The following is a 19,629-nucleotide window of genomic DNA, read 5'->3' as shown; positions in this document are numbered from 1 at the left end:
TTGGGTGGTCTGGCACTCTGCTCCTTTAAATCCACACGACTGCCGTTGTCTCTAAATACAAACTTAAATGCATTCAAAATAGACACAGCATAAATGTTCAATTATGTCGGGATTGTGAGTCAAAAGAAGACAAACGCTGGCTCTGCGAAAATACACAAAGCCAACACACGCTTTTTAAAAAATATCTTTCTACACTGTTCCCGTAAATATAAAAATGTCTGTTATGATATCATTAACAGCAATGGTTGCCATATTAGCACACTGGCCCAATATGTGTTTCCTTGGGAGTTTGCACATGAAATTCAGTCCTGAATACACATACGACATAATTAACTTTTTGCATGTGTCTGGATATCTAAATATCACTACAACTTATTTTTTAACTCATTCACAGCCATTCCGAATTTATTCGGGAATTGAAAATATGATGTGGAGTGGCATTCCCGACTTTGTTCGGGTTTTGGTTTGTCTTGCGGGGCAGTTGACGATAAAGCGCCGGTCAGACCTCTGGCAATGTTTTTTTCCTTCCACGAGGGGGCAGCTTTGCCTTTTGTGCAGCCGCCCCCATTTCAAGGTCAGATAACTCCAGACACATTAAGCTTATGAATCAACTCATCTAAGTCTAAGGTTTCTAACACTGTATTGAATGTTAATGTAGTCCTAAAACCCAATATTCTGTGAGTCCTGGAATTTGAGTGAAAATGACAAAAACCCTGGCAATGTGGACACATTTTTGCACGTCTGGCAGTGAATGAGTTAATAAATAACATTTCAGGTTTTTTTTCAACATTTTTAAAAAATTCTCATAGTGTGAAACTCATCTTCAAATTTGAAACTCCAAGCCCGTTTTGATACCTAAATTTCAAACCTTTAGCCCCACTTTAAAAACTGTATCCTGGAGCAAAACCCTAATTTGAAAGCGCACCCTAACTTCAATCCTTAATTAACATTTTTCACCCAGATTTGAGACCATAATTTAAAACCCAGGTCTTATTTGAAACCTGAAACCAGGGTTGAAACCCAGATACAGTGATACCTTGGCTTACGAACTGCATTTGGTCCCAGACAGAACGTGTAAGGCAAAAAGCGTGTATCCCAAACATTAATTTCCCATCGGAAACATTAAAATGAGAATAATCCGGGATCTATTATTGCACGTAGTTATTTGAAACCCTAAATCTGCAAAGAGGCAGGCTGGTCTCTTTACTGACGCAAACAGTTTAGAGGAGTTTGCGTCTTTGTGGGTGTGAGCGAAGCCTATTTAATTTGACACTGGTCAAAGTTATGCCATGCGAGAGGCGCGCGTTTCTTAACATGACGGAAGAAGAAACTATCGAGAAAAAAATGCGTTGACGGGAGGAAGATGAAAAGTTGGCCAGGGAGTTCCTTTTCCGTTACTGTGAAGGGATTGCATTTTACACCTTTTCGCTCAGCCTTAACTCACATCTTGAGAACATGGCTCTATACCAAAGTAAGTGTCCCGTTGCAGAGGATTATCCAATTTCCAGCAGCATTTCCTTCCAGCGTGGCGAGATTGTTAAGTATAATATGCTTAGTGGCATATCTCTCAGTAGGGCACCGATCGCTGTGATATCCAGAGCTGCAGACACGCTAAAGGGCTGGGGGGGGAGAACATGCAAAATGCAACCACCACCCCATAAGAAGAAAAAAAAAACGCCTGCGAGAGCCTACAAGTTAATCTTGCATGAAAGTGAGCAATTCAGAAAACAGTCGGTGGCTCTTCAAACACACCGAGGGGGTAATTTTGTGGCTTTCCTGCACCGGGCCTCACATGAGGATGAGTTACTTTTATGCGGGTTAGGTTGCTCACAGTCCGTTCTTGGGTAAAAATAAAAGGTGGGGGGGGGGGGGTGCAGAACAACATGCGTCCGGATAAGACGGTGTCGTTCCCGGCAGCAGATGTTGGTTCTGCGAGCAGGAATAACAGCCAGTGTTTGCATCTCAAACATCTCACACGCAATTACACAGTCGACGGCACATCACTTGCGGTTCTCTGGCTTTGTTTTCTCAACAATTAGCTTTGCGTTTTCACAGAGGGCTACTTCTTCTGTTTCCAGACCGCACGCTTCGCACCGCCACTTTGCAGTCAATTGCGGACTAATTTACGTCCACTCCTGGTACAAGAAATTCGGTTTGATTATTTGGATGAAGCCATTTTCTGCAATTTCTTATTTTGGACTGACAATTTTGTATTTATTTGATTACATTTTACATTTTTGTTTTGTTGTATATGATTTTTTTTTGCTTATTCATTTTATATAAATATTTTTTGTATTTTGTGGTCACTTAGTTCTCAATATTTTGAATTAAATGACCATATTATTTTATTCATTGTATTATTTTATTATGTTTGTATTATTGTTTTCAGTTTAGTTTACTTCATACGATCATTATTTTAACATTTATTTGCACTTTTTATGGGTGATGCTGTTATTTACTTATTTGCTGCGTTATGATTGCGTCTTTTTTTCTCTGTGATTTAATTTCGATAAATCATTTTGGATCACACCTATTTATTATTGATACATTATTTGGCCGTTTTCTTTGCACTTTGTGGTAATTTATCTTTTTTATATTCTTTTTATTTTCAATCAGAATATTTGTCTTTTATATTGGTAATTTAGTGAAGGCACATCCCTTTAATATTCTTTCCATTTTGAATCTGAATATTTTTGTTTTATTTATACTGCAGATTGATTTTTTTGTTTTTTTCATGTGTATATATTTTTTGCGCTGTACCTTTTTTATTGAAATGTATCTTCTGCATTGATAATTTTTGTCCTTTGTGGGGACTTGAAATGAAATGAAAATACCAAATTTTTTCTTCAGATTAATTTGTCCAACTCGATCCAAATCTACATGAAAAATATGCGCCCCACGTCCAAGGCAAAAATACCCTAACTCCCTTGGTGCAAATGATTCCCATGACAAGTCCAGACGCAAGGGCATATCCTGCTTTCCTCGTGTGAATCGTTGACTGCATTGAATGTCAACATTTTAGTCAATCGTGTTTGAGCGCTGGTTCGATGGGCAGCGCTGGGAGTCCACCTCATCGATTTGTCACCTGCGCCTCGTTCACCTTGACCCAGGGTGGCTCGGTGCCACGGTGCATGTTAATTAAACAAAAACAGAAGATAACAGGCCCATTGACAGATAAAGCCTGTATTATGTACACAGTTGGAGAAGTACACTGACTGGGAATGACGACTTTATTAGTCATTCATTCATCATTAACCATCTCTGACAAAGAGCCCGTGAGTAAAGCACATATTTGGAGAAAAACATTCTCCCCTAAGTAATAACAGGACGAGAAATCATTGGTTCTGGAGATAAAATGTGGCAATCGAAAAAGCTTGAGTAACTTTCCAGCCAATGTCAATTTTATTTTTATTTTTATTTTTTTAAGTGACATCCCTGATTGCCCAAGGGAGCTGGAGCCTACCCCTGAGAACATCGTTCCAAAGGCCAGACCCTGCATTGGACACCGGTCATCACAATGCAAATATTGACTACATCGATCATTCACACTCACGTTGACGATGTCACTGAGCTGTAACTGACCTCAGACTACTTAAGTGGATGTCAAACATATGTAAAAAGCCTTTTTAGTCATAAACATATCCAGAGTAAAGTCCCAAATGTTCTTTTCCGGAAAGAGGTAACATGCAAAGTGCCCAGCCCTACCTGAAATACTTCCTGTGATCGTCTACAGAATGACAACGAACAACGAAAGGCGAATGATCTATCTATCTATCTATCTATCTATCTATCTATCTATCTATCTATCTATCTATCTATCTATCTATCTATCTATCTATCTATGTCTGTCTGTCGATTGATCAATCTATAGATCTACTGAAAATATCGATCTATCTGTCGATTTATCTATCGATCTATCTGTCGACCTATCGATCACTTTCTGTATCCATAGTATCGATCTATTTATCTATCTCTTTCTCTCTCTCTACCTAGCAAGCTAGCTATCTGTCTATCTATAATAATACATTTCATTTATAAGCGCCTTTCAGGTATGTATCGATCTATCTATTCATCTATTCACCTATCCATCCAAAGAAGTCAGTCTTAGCCAATTAGGTGCCAGGAAGATGCCAATGGCAGAGCAGCTACATATATCTTGAGTTCAGGAGATTTGGGTCGGCGAGGAGCGCTATACTGTATTTTATATCTTGAAATTAGTCTCTTAACTAAAAGCAATATTTTATTGTTGAGACGTTTGATAACTTGAAAGTTTTGCATGTGGAGACATCCATAAGTAGAGGGGGGGGGACAGAGGGGGGACAGAGCAAACTGCCCAGAGCTGCTCGGGTTGTTGCCATCCCGTGTTTGGCCTCAAGTCGGACACTTATACTGACCTTGGTGCTTCCAAGCTATGGTGCTTTTCATGATCAAACTTTGTATCCAGTTCCAGAGAAAAGTGCCCAGTATTACTTGGATTCCTGCCTGTTCAAGAGGAGCCGTAGCTGGGATGCATTGACTGATGCAGACCCCGCACGCCTGGTTCATTTTTAGTCATTTTTGAGAGCCCCAGCTAAAAATGCCGAGGCCTGCTTGGATTGTTGCCCGCCTGAGAGTGGCCTCAGATCAGATCTTAGGCTGACATGGGCCCTTCTAAAATGTGGTTGCATGGCTGTGGGAACTGTGTCACACCTGCATTGGCAGGAAGGGTGATGAATGATGTGGCTTTAAACTCTGGAGGCTGTCATCTTTTTGTGGTATCTGCTGTTTACCTGTCAACGAAGTTCACAATGGTCGCCTTTGAAGAGTCGCCTTCAGCTCCAAAGTGACTTCATCGGGCGAAGCGGTCCTCTGACATAAGAGTCAGAGTATTTTTGCTTCTTCTTTATCACTCCATGCAGAGGGGAAAATATAGGCCTCATCCATCATCCGATTCGCCGCAGCAGTGCGACAGGAAGCGTCCACAAACATGACACAACACGTGCGTCGTGGAAAGTGTTCTTCTTCGCTGTCAGAATAGGGAACGCAGTCCCAACTGCAGACCTCAAGTCTGTCAATTAAAAAGCAGTAGAAAGTGGTCAGCTGTGTTAGACTGCCACCTAAAGGCTGTTTGGGACAACTGCAGGCCCATTGTCCAATATGAACAAGATAGATTTTTATTGAGCAGTTTAAAGGGTACGGAAGGATATATGTTGTCATTTACAGTGAATTATTTTGTCGTGTTGAATACAAAACACGACATATATTTGGGAAATGAACTGAAAATATTTTCTGGAAGCAGTTCTTATAAGTCACTGTGGGGAGTTTTCTTGTTTTCTTTCACTCCCCCCAAAATATTTCCTGAAGCTTTCGTTCACACACTAAAGTGTTGCTTGACTGTAAAACGCATTGGTTTTATTCTCAAGTAATACCTACGGATGGGAATTAATACTAATAGAAGAAGGTGCTTATAAATGAAATGTATTATTATTATTATTATTATTATTATTATTATTATTATTATTATTATTATTATTATTATTATTATTATTATTATTATGTAATGAATAAATGTGTTTAAAATAAGTGTTTAAAAAATTATTTTAGATCCATTTGGTATTCTATTGCTCTTGGTAATTGATTGGTCATTTAAAAATATATTTTTTCATTTTATCAGTTACTCTATTACTTTATTTCATTTTATGTTGTGTACAGGTTTATCGTATTTTTCATCTAGAACGGCTTTGTGTAATAAGGTGAGGTACAAGTGTTTGTCTTGTATTCAAACATCATAGAGTGCATGGGGAAAGTTGTTAAGATTGCACAACTGTCCATGTTTTTATATTCCTGTTGCTGTTTCTTATTTTGCTTTGTGTTGACTATTATGTGAAGTGCTTTATGACAGCTGTTGTGAAAGCACTGTATAAATTAGGATGTATTGTATTGTATTGTACTGGCTGTCTATATACGGACTCACATTAGTGACATGAGTTTGTGTTACTTCCGTGTTGAATGAACGCTGGAGCGAATGGCTGCCGCTGCTCACCCACAGGAACGAAATGCTTATACAGTGACTGTGAAGTGTCCTTGAGAACTTCGAAATGCGCTTACCAGTGCGTGTCCTACCGGAGAGAAATTGCTTGTGTGTTCTACATACTTGGCAATAAAGATGATTCTGATGATTATGATTATTTTTTATTGCATTTATATTACACTTTTCTTAAGTAATTATAATTCATTATTTGAAACTCATAAATTCATAATTTTCTGTTAACATTATTTTCCTAATCTTGGTTTTATGGTTTGTTCATTTATTTGTTGTTGTTTTTTTTAAGTACAGTAAAGTCTCGTTATATCGATATCGGATATATCGATAGTCCCGGTTATATCGATACTATTTCTATGCACGCACGGAGAAAATTACATGCAAACAGGGTCGGATATATCGATAGTCCCGGTTATATCGATATTTTTTCGGACTCCCTTGAATATCGATATAACGAGACTTTACTGTATATAAATACTGTACTGTCATTTCAGCTCCATCAGTAGTTTAGTCGGGGAAAATTGGATGATTTTAACATCAGGTTCTGATCCACTGAACTGATGTGCTTTCCTGGCAGATATCTTCCAACGCTCCTTGGAAAGTCATGCCAAATTCCTGCACGTTTCTTCTCTTGGCTTGCCAGCAAGTGATTGTTTTTGAAGCGAAGCAAGTTCATTTCCTTGCAAGGAGGCACCAACAGACAGACTGGAAATGTGGCTTGTATACCACTGAAATGTGTTGTCAATACGCCGCTAATGTAAAAACCACCACGCTCGCAGTAAATCATAAATAATATGAGGATGTTCCTCCATATTGTATATTGTGGAGGATAAGAATGGTCTTTTTTACTCTCTCAGGCGCCATCATTCACAGCATGCTCGTAAAAGCCGAGGCCCACCATGGCTTTACGGTACCCAGCACTGCCGTTAGCTGCCTGCCGCATCATCGAGGTCTGCGTGCTGCCCGGAAAGAGGAAGGCGAACCAGGGATGAGAGGTTTTATCGATGCGCAATAAACCCTTTATTTTGTTTCATTTTATTTGAGGAAAGCGTGTGTTTGCTTGTTGGCTTTACTCAAAGGGGGCTTCAAATGCAACTGGCAGCACACATGCAGAATTGAGAAATGTCACGGTGAAAGTATATTCAAATATATTTCTATCTGTATACAAACTCAATCATTCATTATTTGCTGGAAATCGTGTTAATTTGCTGATTTGTCTAGGCCAAACCAGTACAAGTGTTAATTTGACATTTGCCTTTCCAGCAGCTCATGTATTTTGTTTTTCTACATTCATTCCTTTCATAACTGCTGTGAAATGTAAATTTCTCCACTGCGTGACTAATAAAGGCAAATCCAATCCAATCCAATCCATTGCAATTTTTTTTTGTTTCAATTCATGAATAGTGCTTCTTGAAACAGGTTTGCGGTGTCCTGTGTTGTTCAATCAAAAGGTGACGTGAAACTCAAAGCATGCTTCTACTCTTTCTGATGCGGCCTTCTTTCCCCCAATTAAGCCTTTGTCCGGAAAATTCATTAAAAACAATCACTATAATGACAATATCATTTAAGTTAAAAAAAATAACATTTGTTTGCCCGGGTATAACGTGCTAGTGAGTTATTTATGCTAGTATGTGAGCTATTTCTACTGATGAAGGTGGTTTGTTTGATTTACACTACTAAATACTGTACAGTTGTTTGTGTGACATACGGGTTTCATAGTTGTAGTTGTGTTAAATTCATCCTGTCTACTTGATATCCAATTTACAACAGATTATTTTCTTACAGACATTGTTTTTAGGTGTTCAATTACTTGACATGTTCGGCGTTATTTCTGCCTTCGTCAGTGTCCATAGTTGTGTCTGGCCTTGGTGCTTTATGAACCTCGCCTTTTAAAGTGCTTTGCTACCATCTTGTGGCGCCGATTTATACGACAACCTCCCGCCATCTGTCGTGGGGGTTAAATTGAGAAGACAAGATTAAGACAAGATTCAAAGAAGTACAGATGACGGCTGAAGAAACCTTTTCATTGAATGACAAGATTAATGTTTCTTTTCTGGTCGCCATTACAGCTGACGTTGACCACCTGTTCAATCAAATAAAGCGACGCTATTACACGACAGTTTTGCCACGGAAATTAAAAAAATGTTTTAAACTTCGCTTTACGTTTCTACCAATCGTTTTTCACAAACTGTGGGTTTTAGTTTATATCGTTTAAGAGAGGGCAACGTGGGCTCACTAAATTACAGTTTAAGGCCAGAAATAAGAGAAGAGGGAAAAACATCGAACAAATAAAAAACACCCAGACATACCAGCAGTGCTCTTCTTCTCACTTCTGAATGTCTTTTCACACAACCACAGTACTCACGACCACCCATTGGTCATCTGCGGTCATGCTCTTTTTGACTCCAACTCAGGCATTCCTGGGCTAAATTTATGTCACAACAGCTGTGCTCTCATACGACCCGGTTTATGCGTGGACCTCGGAGACAACGAGGAAGACCGGGGCGCAACGAATCCATTCCACATCTCTGCTCGGTGTCTTCCGCGCATGGCGGGCAGCTGCTCGGCTCATACACATGTGTTATGTGTTGCCTCCTTCGACGTCTTGTCCGGTAGTTTCATGCCTCGGAAAGTCACAATTTCAAAAGGGCGACGTTGTAGTTTTCTTCCCCTTGTTTAGGTCAACACAAACTCGTTTGTTTGTGCTTAACACCGAAGTAGTAAGCGTTAGCCACCAGGTGATGGTTCGTTATCAAACAGCGGCATGATAAAAGCTTCAAGTACCAAGAATCATCTGATGTTAGTGATACAAGAGAAGGAACGTGGTAAATATCACAAAACGATACAGAGAAACATCAAAATTGGTTTTGACATTGGTGGAAGTTAACAATCACACATCAATGAGCAATGCAGTGTTCAGTGACCACCAAATGCACTTTTTTTTTTTTTTGGGGGGGGGGGGGGGGGAAAACTTCACCCAGCAAGGCCAAAGCTGAGATTCAAATGCAGATTGTGTGACCTGGGAGGCAGATGTGCTAACCACTCGTGCTGTCCCACCCACATGCTATAAATATTACCATCTGCTCTTTAGAATTCACCTCCTTGAATGGAAATGGAGGCCGGTCATTCAACATGGAAAATGAACGTAGAAGTATTTTCCACCAAGGCTAAATGCCAAATTCTGACACTTCTTTGAGCGGCATGCGGAACAAGAGTTGGGGAAAAAGAAAACAAAGTCGCAAGGATGGAGTATTATGCTAACATCATCTTTGATGCAGTTGCCTCAGGGCCATTACGGAATGATGAAAAGAATGAACAGATAAATTCCACAGACTGAAAACACCACCGCGTTGTTTCCCGGCCTTGATTAGAGGGACCCACAAGAGTGGCAGGCACATTAAGATAAACATCTAAGCATTGCAAAAGCGAAATACACCAAGGAAACTACACGCATGTGTCTTTATTAAAAGTGACAGGGGTTATTATAAAGGGAAGTCTCATTATGGCTACACTGTATCGGGCTATTTTCTAATCAATCACAAGTTTTTGACACCCCTTCGGGGCACCTCCTAATTGTTACCATGAGCGCTACTTTCAGGGTGCAGTGTTCTGCTTGATTTACAAACAATACATAACCATAAAAAACACCAAGAGGTCCATCAAAAACTGTTTCCTGCTTGGTTTTGATTTAACACTTTTATTGAGGTATATTGTACCACATTTGTTTTCAGGCTGCCTCATGAACCCGTTTGACAAAAAATGTATACTCCATATTAAATATCAAATCTAATTGCTAAAACAGTTTTACTATTTTTTTCTCTCACCTAAGATTTTTCAATTAGGCATTCACCAATTGTGCCGAACTCTACCACACCATATTCAAAGCTGGCTAATCCTGAATATTTCGGGGAAAACTCCACGACTCAACTTTCATTTAAAAAATATGATCAATGCAGAAAATATGAACATAACATCAAAGTGTTTAATTCAAGCGCCAACCCTTGAAGTAACATAGGATTTAACAGGGAAAAAAAACTATTGGATTCATAGAATCACTTCCAGAAGTTTTTTCATCAAACTTGTTCTATAAAAAATCCAACTGTCTAAAAGGTGCTTTCTTGTATTAAACAAGTCTTACAAAAATGCATAAATCTAAAGATATAATCATTTCTGCAAACGGAATGAACACAAACATACTGACAGAGGCCATTTTAGAAAAGACGTTTGGCTACAGTTCTGCAGGGGTTCCAGTCGAGACATTCAAAAACATCCTCAGCTTTTTTTGGGCCGCTTTGCGTTGGGCGTTTTGTTAGTCGCCGCCACTGCTTTTTTCTTGGAGGACTTATCCTCTGGATCAAAGAGGGCATTCCTCATGAACCGTTCAGCAGCGCCCTTATCCAAACGAGCCGCCTTCTTCTTGTCTGCGATGGCTTTCACTCTGCTCATGTGTGTCCTTATTCGCTCCTGACGGGAACACATAGACACCAGCGATGGGAATGGTTTATTTCACTTTAATGAGAATTAAGACCAAATCACATGGGAAGTTAAAAAAAGCTTTTTTTATCTGATTTGGACCCCTCTGTTATAAACGTGAAAATGACAATAAAAGGATAAACAATGAAAATGTATTTGTATATGGAGTACAAATGTGGAAAAAAACCATAATCAAAGCCCTGTACTAAAATGTACAGTAGGAAATAATCCCAAGTGTCTGATTTTAAAGTAGAAAGTGCTTGCTTAAGACTGGTACAGCCATCATGGTGTTACTGTTTGATCGAACGCAGCTTCCTTCCATATCATATGTAGAACATCCACCACCACTGGCCAGGAGGTCAATCGATTAGCTGATACAACATGGTATTGTGGGGAGGGGAAGTTGCAGAATCAATATTGATTGAGAAGGGAAATACTACAATGTAATGACAAATTGACATTTTCACCCACCCCTGAAAAAAGACAGTGAATAAAAAGTGATGTTGGTACCAGTTCTTGTTTGATGCCATGCTCTCTCGGATTGATTCCTTGTGTTACCAAATACACTGTAAAAGATATTGGGAATATTGTCACAATGATGAATCAAATAGTGTTCTTTAAAGCAGACGTTTTGTGAATAGTTGAATTTGTCACTGCTTATAGATGGGCGGACAGACAGCTATATAAAAATAAAGGAATGGACCAATGAAAGTGAGATATGTTCGTATTTACTTACTCCAGAATAGAGAATTGAGTGTGTACGCAGACATCAGATCGAGTTTGGCCTGCTCCAGAGGATCCAGCTGTCGACAAAAAAAATGTAAAAAAAAAATCCCTTATTCGTTACTTCACTTTAATCACAATCCGCGAACAAAACTGGGTTTACCTTCTGCTCCAACTCATTTCTGGGCATCGACATAAGCGTGTTCAACGTGTTTTTGACTGTTAAAAGCGATGATTCAAATCCTTTCAATTGATCGTCAATCTCGTGAGGATAATCGTCTGACGCCATGTTCTGAGCAATAATAAACACATTAATAAACACATTAATAAATACAACGTCAATTGATTGAACATTTTTTGTCGACGGAAAAGTAAGCAGCCAAGTGGAACTCCAACTTTAAAATGAATACTGTTCGACACGTGTAATATTAAGCTGCATATGTGTAGTACTTATGTTTATCTAAAAGCCGTGCACGCCTTATTTTAAGGTGAAAACAGAAACGCGTTGATATTTACATTTTCCCCGAAACAACACGATCGTTAGCTTCCCACGATGGAGCACACGGATATGACGTATTTTCAATCGGATGCAACTACTCAACACTGCCCCCTTGCGGTTGGAGTATACAACTTTTTTTTTTTTTTTTTAAGCAACAGTATAACTAGAATTTAAAAATATTTCGTCTTGTGTTCTGAAAATTACAGGGTGTTTTTGTTTCCATAAAATAGCAGCATCTCACCATTGGCCAAACAAACTTTTCAGTTTAATTTGTTTGTGCTTAAAATTTAGCTTTCGCGTCGTTTAAGATGGTACTTTGTCTCTAAACCTCACAATATTTACGTTTTGTATATAGTGAGTGATGTTGGGGTATTGAGATCACCGGGGGCGAAATAGTAAGAAAAGATCATTGCCGTCGACGCGTTTCGAGCATCCGCATTTCCACACGCACGTCATGATGGGCAACGGCCATAATGGGCCCTAAGGTGAAAAGAAAAATTAAGACTTGGGAGTTTGTGGCGGGCTGGATTTGTCCCCCGGGCCTTGAATTTGACACCTGTGATGTACAATGTTACAAATCCCTTTAAAAAAAACTAGCACACCAATGAACACACACAAGACAAATATGAAATACTCCGTATTATGGACACTCTTCATGGCAGGGAGTTCTTTTTAACCTGTGTTATGAAAAAAAATTATCATTCAATTTAGCTTTCCTCAATGAAAAGATGGAAAAGTCATTAGGGTACAGTAATTTACTCCAGCCCGAAATGCCGTTTGTCTTGGAGTAGTTGGCCACTAGAGGGCGGTATAATAAAGACACAAAACGTAATACGTACTGTATACTTGCAGTATTAAACGTGTTTTGACGAGGATAAATAGATGCCTTTGAGTATTGTTGTCGTCGTTCAATGTGTTTGATGAATATCTCTTACTTAAATGTTATAGTACATCGGCATTTATGCTAGTTATAAGCAAATGTTCCGAAAGCAAAGTTGTGTGGTTATTTAACACCAGGCACCACTGCATAGGCAATTAATTGTGAGGAGCTGTCAGTTGCATTACCAAAAAAAAGTTTTCCCGCACTTAAGAGCAATTTTATCATAGGAAATACATTTCTTCAAGCAAAGAAAATACATATAAAGCATACTTTTTGGGGGGCATCCTAGTTAGATTACAGTAAAGTCTCATTATATCGATACTCTCGGGAGTCCGAAAAAATATCGATATAACCGGACTATCGATATATCCGATCCTGCGCGCATGTAATTTTCTCCTTGCGTCATAGAAATAGTATCGTAATAAGCGGTACTATCGATATAACCAATATCGATATAACGAGACTTTACTGTATTTTTCAATATGAAAGGCAACATCGTGGTCAATTTTCAACATGTAAAAAGCAACTTCCCATTCAAAAAGGTCCAGCTAGGCTTCCGATTTCCCAGTGAAACATTCCAGCCTTGGCTTCATTTTCACACAGTGTTCAGTTTGGTGACAATGAGGACACGCACTGTCTGGTCAAAGCCAGCACACACGCAGAGGCCCAACTTGTCAGGGCTCCAGTCCAGGCTGGCAACGGGCTGCGTGGACATTGTGACATTCTGCAAGAGACTGACCGAGCCGGCCACGCCCACGCTGTTGCCATCTGAGTCTTTCTTGTTGCGCTGTGCAGGGTACTCGCTACAGAGAAAAAAAGAAGAAGAAAAAAAGATGTACATATTTTTTAAAAGCATGAAATATGTAAGTGAAAAGACATCATTGACAGAGAAATCAGAATCAGAAGCCCCATTTGCAAAGAAAATTTGCAAATGTCTCGGATGGAAGAATTAAAAAATTCCAACTCACTATTTCCAAAGATGAAGACTGCCTGAGCCGCCAGCTGTCAGGAAGATTTCTCGGTTCTGAGGTAAATGTCTCACCTGCCATATGGTTGATTTATGGGCCTAAAAAAATACATAAATAAATAAATCTTCTTCTTCTTCTTCTTTTCCTTTAGGCTTTTCCCTTCAAGGGGTTGCCACAGCAAATCAGTGTCCTCCATCTTTAGAGGTTTGATCCGCATGTTTGTTTTGGCCAAGCTTAAAACAGCACCACCAAAACGATGAGAAATAATATGAATAATTGAATTTGGAAAACAACATGGTTTGCAAAGGTGAATTTAATATGAAGAACAAAACCTTAATAAAATTAAACTGATTAAAATTCAAAAATAAATACAACTTGGTTGTACCCAGCAAATCTGTGAAAGGAAATTATTTATAACTTCTCCCTACATACAAAATAAAATTCAATTAAAATAAAGGATCCGTCATTTCACTGATATATTAATGGGCAAGTGTTAAAAACTTCGGAGTCCTATACATCATTCCATCTCATAATTTTCTGAATTTGAAACTTGTTACATATTAAATTGTCAGTGCTTCAATTTTCTTCATTGTCTCAAAAAAGACTTAGTTTAATGCTACCGTAGGCTAAAGGGACCATTCAAAGCGAACAGAAGCATGGCGGCACTGAGAAAGAAAGGAGGAGGCACGAACACTGGCGACTCTGTAAATGATCACCAACATTTCCCTTGGAAGCTTACAAAAGGAGAAAAGAACATACCACATACTTCACACTACCTTTTCAGACATGGAGGCAAACCCCTTGGTGGGGTGCTGAGTTCGCATGTCAAACACGTGGAATTTCCCCTCCAGTGAGGTGGCTACCATCTTGTTCATGTTAATGTCCTTCCTGTCGAACTCCACGCAGCACACCTGATGGACAAGGCGGAAGGTGAGGGGAAAGCGAACACCAACACCACCATCAAGCACGTCCATAATCTTCTCCTGTTTTTGGGCTCCCCAGAGCTGCCAACGCAAATGGCCTTACCATAGCACAGGAAACGTAATCTCAAATTTGTAAGCTTTTAGTGGCTCGTCTCCTTATGAAGCCACACTTTGTGCCACTTGCCATTAAACGTCAACAGTACACAATTAAAAAACACTCCTTCATTCCATGCCTGTGTGTGTGTTCTCACCCCATTCTTAATGTTGGTCTCCCAGCGCAGCGACATGTTACGTAGGTCAAACAGCTTGATGTCCCCATTGTCATAGCCGGCACACACACAGCGGTCCTGATCATTAAAGGCGTGGCCTGTGGATACAGGTGTCAGTCAAAGGGGTTGTATAATTAATATAAAATTAATCAAGCAGGTCCGTTGCATGAGGCAAGTTGGACCCTAAAATGTCACCATGGCAAGAAAAAGGCTTTGAAAAATGTATAATAATAATAATAATAATAATAATAATAATAATAATAATAATAATAATATAATATTCAATTTCAAAACTCTCAAGGACACTTTACAGTTAGAGGATAACCACAGAAATACTTTTCTGCATAAATCTTGATCTTTGAAGCCAGTAAAACATTTGCAAAGTACTTCAAATTGTGAAAGAAAGCACAGTCATCTTGAAAGACGGATCTCGTAAAAGTTGCAATGGAGGTGCGACAAACCAAAGGCAACCGTCCAGCAGTCCCTCTTGGCGTCTCCTTCCATGGGCTGCATGTTGGCCACGGGTGAGTCACGCTGCCGAGGATCCCACACTTTCACTGTACCTACAGAGAAAGATCATATTCATTCAGCGAAGACATATTGTTACTAACTACTGGTCAAAAGAAAGTTTCTCTGATGTACCGTCTCTGCTCCCGGTGACAATTTCAGGCGCGCCGTCGCCGATGCCGAGCCCGCCGACGGCATCGATGCCATTGATAATCTCCTTGTGGGCTTTTACGGAGTACACGGGTATGTTGGGTTCCTCCAGATTCCTATACAATTGTCAGATTGAAAACTGAAACTTTTTTAAATTTATTATTCAGGATTACCATATGTGGTCGAGTGGTTAGCACACCAGCTTCACAGTGCAGAGGTCGCCGGTTCGCATCCCGGTCTGGCCTCCCTGTGTGAAGTTTGCATGCTCTCCCCGGGCCCGCGTGGGTTTTCTCCGGGTCCTCCGGTTTCCTCCCACACTCCAACAACATGCATGGCAGGCAGATTGGCCACTCCAAATTGTCCCTAGGTGTAAGTGTGAGAGTGACTGTTGTATGTCATTGTGTGCCCTGCGATTGGCTGGCAACCAATTTAGGGTGTCCCCCCGCCTCGTGCCGGAAGACAGCTGAGATAGGCTCCAGCACCCCCCGCGACCATAATGAGGAATAAGCGCTACGGAAAATGGATGGATGGAGGATTACCATATGTTTAGGTTTCCGTCAAAGTCTCCGGTTGCTATGTGTCTGTGGCGAAGGGATGAGGCCCCAAAGGTGCCGCACTTGAAAGGTTTGGCTTTCTCCACCTGGAATATTATTGAAACAGGAGAAAACGTTTACAAGTATCCTGTTGCTATGGCGACAAGGCACTAAACAAAAAAATGTAAATCCCCCCCTTCATCGGCAAAGCCCTTGATCTGTGGACCAAGCGTTATCTAACGAACATCTTTCTAAAACACCTGTAATACCATGTTTACCTCTTTGATAAGTTGAGCATCTCCATGCTGCATCTCGTATATCTGCATGACGCCGGTTCCTCTCGGAAAGTTTCCGAGACACACGAATTTGGAACTGCACGGTATCCATTTGCAGTCGAAAACCGTGTAGTTTAAACTCTTCTGAATGTGTGCGATAATTTGAGGCTTCGAAAGTGGTGTTGACATCTCCGTTTCCTTCCAATAAAGTACTATTTAATATTTAAATGTGAAAAAATGGGTGCAAAATGGACTAAGTAGTGCGCAATCGCATGACGCCAGAACCAGAAACTCGTTCATGAAGCTAACTGAAAGACCACGTGACGTCATGATCAGTGGTGCTCAAAAATAAGCCTGAAATAATATTTTCAGGGAAACATTTCACATATTTAGGGAAATGTAAACATTGCTGATTTCTACTTCAACGAATTCACATTGCTACTATTTAATTGTTTGAAATCAACTAATCATCGTGAAAGTTTTTGTTTTTTAGACAGGCCTGGACGACGTTGCCTAAATAGGTCTTCCCGTCGCACGAGGACGCCACCAGCCTTGGTGCTAGTTTCCTTGCTCACATTTTACTTGACAATTAAACTTTTTTTACTTGATTTGCACGATGGATTCGGTGACAAATGACGCAACGGAAGCTGGCGTCTTGGAAAATCAAGATGACAGTGACACTTTTACAAAAGTCAAGTCTAAAAAGAGCCAAAAGAGGAAACTCGGGGCACCTAAAATGGACACAGATGGTCCTGTACCAAGCAAGAGGCCCCAGTTTCCACCTATTTCTCTCGACAAATTAAGGGTACGAAAGATTGCATTGCGTGTAAAGTACTTACAATGTATAGAAGGTATTAGAATGTGAATGCTTGTCTTTTTAGGGCGATGATCAGATGCGTAAAGTGGCCGTCCCGGCTCACCGTTACACGCCGTTGAAGGAGAACTGGCTGAAGATCTTCACTCCTATCGTAGAAAACCTACAGCTACAAGTCAGATTCAACCTCAAATCGCGAAATGTGGAGATTAAAGTGAGTGACGGTAAATATATTTGCAATGGTTACGGCATGGAAAATAAACAATTGTCATAAAGGTTGAGTGAAGTGGTTCAAGTTTACCTTTTGATCCAAAACGACCCCTGTTTTTTTATTTTATTCCAGACTTGCAAAGAGACCCTAGATATCGCCTCACTCACTAAAGCAGCCGATTTTGTGAAAGCTTTCATTCTAGGCTTCCAGGTTGAAGTAAGTGTGTTGTTACTTGAGCCAAATCGGCAATAGTCTTAAAAGTGACCTTCAAGAGTTTGTTTCAGTTCAAGTCATACAAATGCTCACGTTTATGGTCACTTCCCAGGATGCATTGGCTCTAATCAGGCTGGATGAGCTCTTTCTCGAATCCTTTGACATCACAGACGGTAAAAAGAACCTTCCGCGATGTAGCTCCTCCACTAAACAGAATGCTGAAAAGTTCTATGAATCTGTTGTTTGTTTTTCTTACCCAAATCTCTTTCTGCAGTGAAGCCATTGAAGGGTGACCACTTGTCTCGTGCCATCGGCAGGATCGCGGGCAAAGGAGGAAAAACCAAATTCACTATCGAAAACGTCACCAAGACTCGCATCGTACTCGCTGATACGTGAGTTGATGAAAAATACGAACTTCTTATTTTTTTACACAATTGTAGCATTTTACAGGTCCACGTATTTATTTTTTAAATGTATAGTACATATTTTGTACACACATTTTTTAAATCATAAAACAAGAGATATAGTGCGACAACTACTGATTATTGTAACATGTTACATTGGATTTTGTATGTGTATTTTAAATAGTACGTATATGTAATTTGAATATATATGAAACATGGATTTATTTTTTAAGAGTGAAAGTAACATTCAAATGTTTGATTTAGACAATGTCAAATTAAAATATATTTAGATGTAATTTAATAGAATGCAGATTCCATAAACATTGTTGGTAAATGTATTTTAAGAATTGTTTCCTGATCATTTAAAAATGAAGACAAACTAATGGAGAGTAAAAAAAAACACATTATTCAACAAATTTTGTGACCTACACGCCTACGTAATGTCGAATTGTGCTAAAGTTGATGATTGCCATGTTTTTTTGTGTTGCGTCCACAGAAAAGTCCACATTTTGGGCTCCTTTCAAAACATCCGTATGGCACGGACTGCCATATGCAATCTCATCCTAGGTAAGCCATCATTATGTGACATTTCAGCCACTTAGAATGAGAGGTATTGTGATCTTGCAGCAGTGATTTTGGGTTATACAGCTGTGATCTGAGGTTTATATCTTCCCATTTTCCTCCTATTTGGCCATTTTGACAAATATATAGGACATCGTGATCTTTTCAGAATGCCCGACAGCTATTCTTTTGAAAATGTCAAACATTTGCAGAATTGTATTGAATGGGGCTATTGCATATATCAGGATCTCATTTCTAAGTACCGTATTTTCCACACTGTACGAGGCTTCGGAGTATCAAGCGCATCTTCAACAGATGGCCTATTTTAAAACTGTTTTCATCTATGGGGCACACAGTATTATAAGGTGCATAGAATCGAAGCCACAATAGTGCCTGCAGTTGCATTATGCACCCAACTGGATGGAGCTACGATAAGGGAAATACAGTACGAGAATACAGCTTTATGAAATTAAGGTTTCGTAACCGCTGCATCTGTAACAAAGCGCTTTATAGAACATTTAAAATATTTCATTTAAGAAATCAAAATACAGATCCTTGTACAAGGCGCATCTGATAATATGACGCACTGCACTGTTGGATTTCGCGAAAATGAAATGCTTTTCGATGCCCCGTATGGTGCAAAAACATGATAAATAAATGAACTCTATTAATAACCTCTCTATCCACAACAGGAAGTCCACCTTCCAAGGTCTACGGAAACATCCGAGTGGTTGCCAGCAGATCTGCGGAAAGATTCTGATCTAGTGTTTGTTGATGGGTTGATGAGACCTCGAATGGGAGTGCATTTGGATTTGTTCATCATGGACTTGATCTCCAATGATGAATTTAACCTGCGTCTAATGAATGTTTGTGTGAATTTTGTGAATAGATATATATGATGAAAAAATGCAAATCATCAATGAAAATAAAATCATGAAAAATCCGTGATGTGAGAATTCTGTTTTTAACCAGTTTTTAAAAATGTGAATTCAAATGGCTTTCTTATCATTCAAATAAATATTTAAAATGTAAAACGTTAAAAAAGGTAATACAAGTTTTAATTAAAAACAAAATGGTTACACATTTCATCTGAAAAGATGCTAAAAAATTGTCTTAATAAAAAAAACTATTTAAATATTCTAAAATGTTAAACATAACATTTTCAGTATGTCACAGCTAAGTTTGAAGTGTTTTTCCAAACCTG

The 19,629-nt window shown here is 39.4% G+C and overlaps 3 protein-coding genes and 1 long non-coding RNA gene across 4 annotated transcripts; 2 read left to right on the top strand and 2 right to left on the bottom strand.

Moving 5' to 3' along the window:
* Nucleotides 1-1,358: 1,358 nt before the first annotated feature.
* On the top strand, nucleotides 1,359-7,142 carry LOC148889241 (uncharacterized). Its single transcript, XR_016116941.1, has 3 exons — nucleotides 1,359-1,471; nucleotides 6,600-6,779; nucleotides 6,880-7,142. It is a non-coding gene; the product is annotated as an uncharacterized LOC148889241 (long non-coding RNA).
* A 2,320-nt stretch (nucleotides 7,143-9,462) lies between these two features.
* c1d (C1D nuclear receptor corepressor) lies at nucleotides 9,463-11,830 on the bottom strand. Its single transcript, XM_089012455.1, has 5 exons — nucleotides 11,735-11,830; nucleotides 11,382-11,510; nucleotides 11,232-11,298; nucleotides 11,006-11,061; nucleotides 9,463-10,486 (listed from the first exon to the last, which is right to left on the bottom strand). Exons 2-5 carry the CDS (start codon nucleotides 11,505-11,507, stop codon nucleotides 10,295-10,297), a joined length of 441 nt encoding a protein of 146 aa, XP_088868581.1. The 5' UTR covers nucleotides 11,508-11,510; nucleotides 11,735-11,830; the 3' UTR covers nucleotides 9,463-10,294.
* Nucleotides 11,831-12,453: 623 nt separating this feature from the next.
* On the bottom strand, nucleotides 12,454-16,526 carry dnaaf10 (dynein axonemal assembly factor 10). Its single transcript, XM_089012454.1, has 8 exons — nucleotides 16,226-16,526; nucleotides 15,954-16,054; nucleotides 15,400-15,530; nucleotides 15,219-15,320; nucleotides 14,740-14,855; nucleotides 14,342-14,476; nucleotides 13,566-13,663; nucleotides 12,454-13,400 (listed from the first exon to the last, which is right to left on the bottom strand). Exons 1-8 carry the CDS (start codon nucleotides 16,409-16,411, stop codon nucleotides 13,193-13,195), a joined length of 1,077 nt encoding a protein of 358 aa, XP_088868580.1. The 5' UTR covers nucleotides 16,412-16,526; the 3' UTR covers nucleotides 12,454-13,192.
* A 221-nt stretch (nucleotides 16,527-16,747) lies between these two features.
* pno1 (partner of NOB1 homolog) lies at nucleotides 16,748-19,368 on the top strand. The gene is made up of 7 exons (XM_089011918.1): nucleotides 16,748-17,027; nucleotides 17,104-17,250; nucleotides 17,380-17,463; nucleotides 17,573-17,633; nucleotides 17,735-17,852; nucleotides 18,361-18,431; nucleotides 19,118-19,368. Exons 1-7 carry the CDS (start codon nucleotides 16,839-16,841, stop codon nucleotides 19,183-19,185), a joined length of 738 nt encoding a protein of 245 aa, XP_088868044.1. The 5' UTR covers nucleotides 16,748-16,838; the 3' UTR covers nucleotides 19,186-19,368.
* Nucleotides 19,369-19,629: the final 261 nt, after the last annotated feature.

This window comes from Hippocampus bargibanti, linkage group LG13 (genome assembly GCF_051943395.1).
Source record: "Hippocampus bargibanti isolate YZ-2025 linkage group LG13, ASM5194339v1, whole genome shotgun sequence".
Taxonomy (NCBI): domain Eukaryota; kingdom Metazoa; phylum Chordata; class Actinopteri; order Syngnathiformes; family Syngnathidae; genus Hippocampus; species Hippocampus bargibanti.
This window is presented reverse-complemented; position numbering and strand designations above follow the sequence as displayed.

Bases quoted from the DNA above. Each gene is read 5' to 3' on its own strand.
- c1d (XM_089012455.1), bottom strand. From the start codon at position 11,507: ATGGCGTCAGACGATTATCCTCACGAGATTGACGATCAATTGAAAGGA. The intron at 11,299-11,381 runs GTAAACCCAGTT...TTTTGTCGACAG, and splicing joins GAAATGAGTTGGAGCAGAAG to CTGGATCCTCTGGAGCAGGC. The intron at 10,487-11,005 runs GTACCAACATCA...TGTTCCCGTCAG, and splicing joins ATGGCATCAAACAAGAACTG to GAGCGAATAAGGACACACAT.
- dnaaf10 (XM_089012454.1), bottom strand. From the start codon at position 16,411: ATGTCAACACCACTTTCGAAGCCTCAAATTATCGCACACATTCAGAAG. The intron at 15,531-15,953 runs GTAATCCTCCAT...ACAATTGTATAG, and splicing joins GACGGAAACCTAAACATATG to GAATCTGGAGGAACCCAACA. The intron at 15,321-15,399 runs GTACATCAGAGA...CTTTCTCTGTAG, and splicing joins TGTCACCGGGAGCAGAGACG to GTACAGTGAAAGTGTGGGAT.
- pno1 (XM_089011918.1), top strand. From the start codon at position 16,839: ATGGATTCGGTGACAAATGACGCAACGGAAGCTGGCGTCTTGGAAAAT. The intron at 17,028-17,103 runs GTACGAAAGATT...TTGTCTTTTTAG, and splicing joins TTTCTCTCGACAAATTAAGG to GGCGATGATCAGATGCGTAA. The intron at 17,634-17,734 runs GTAAAAAGAACC...CTCTTTCTGCAG, and splicing joins ATCCTTTGACATCACAGACG to TGAAGCCATTGAAGGGTGAC.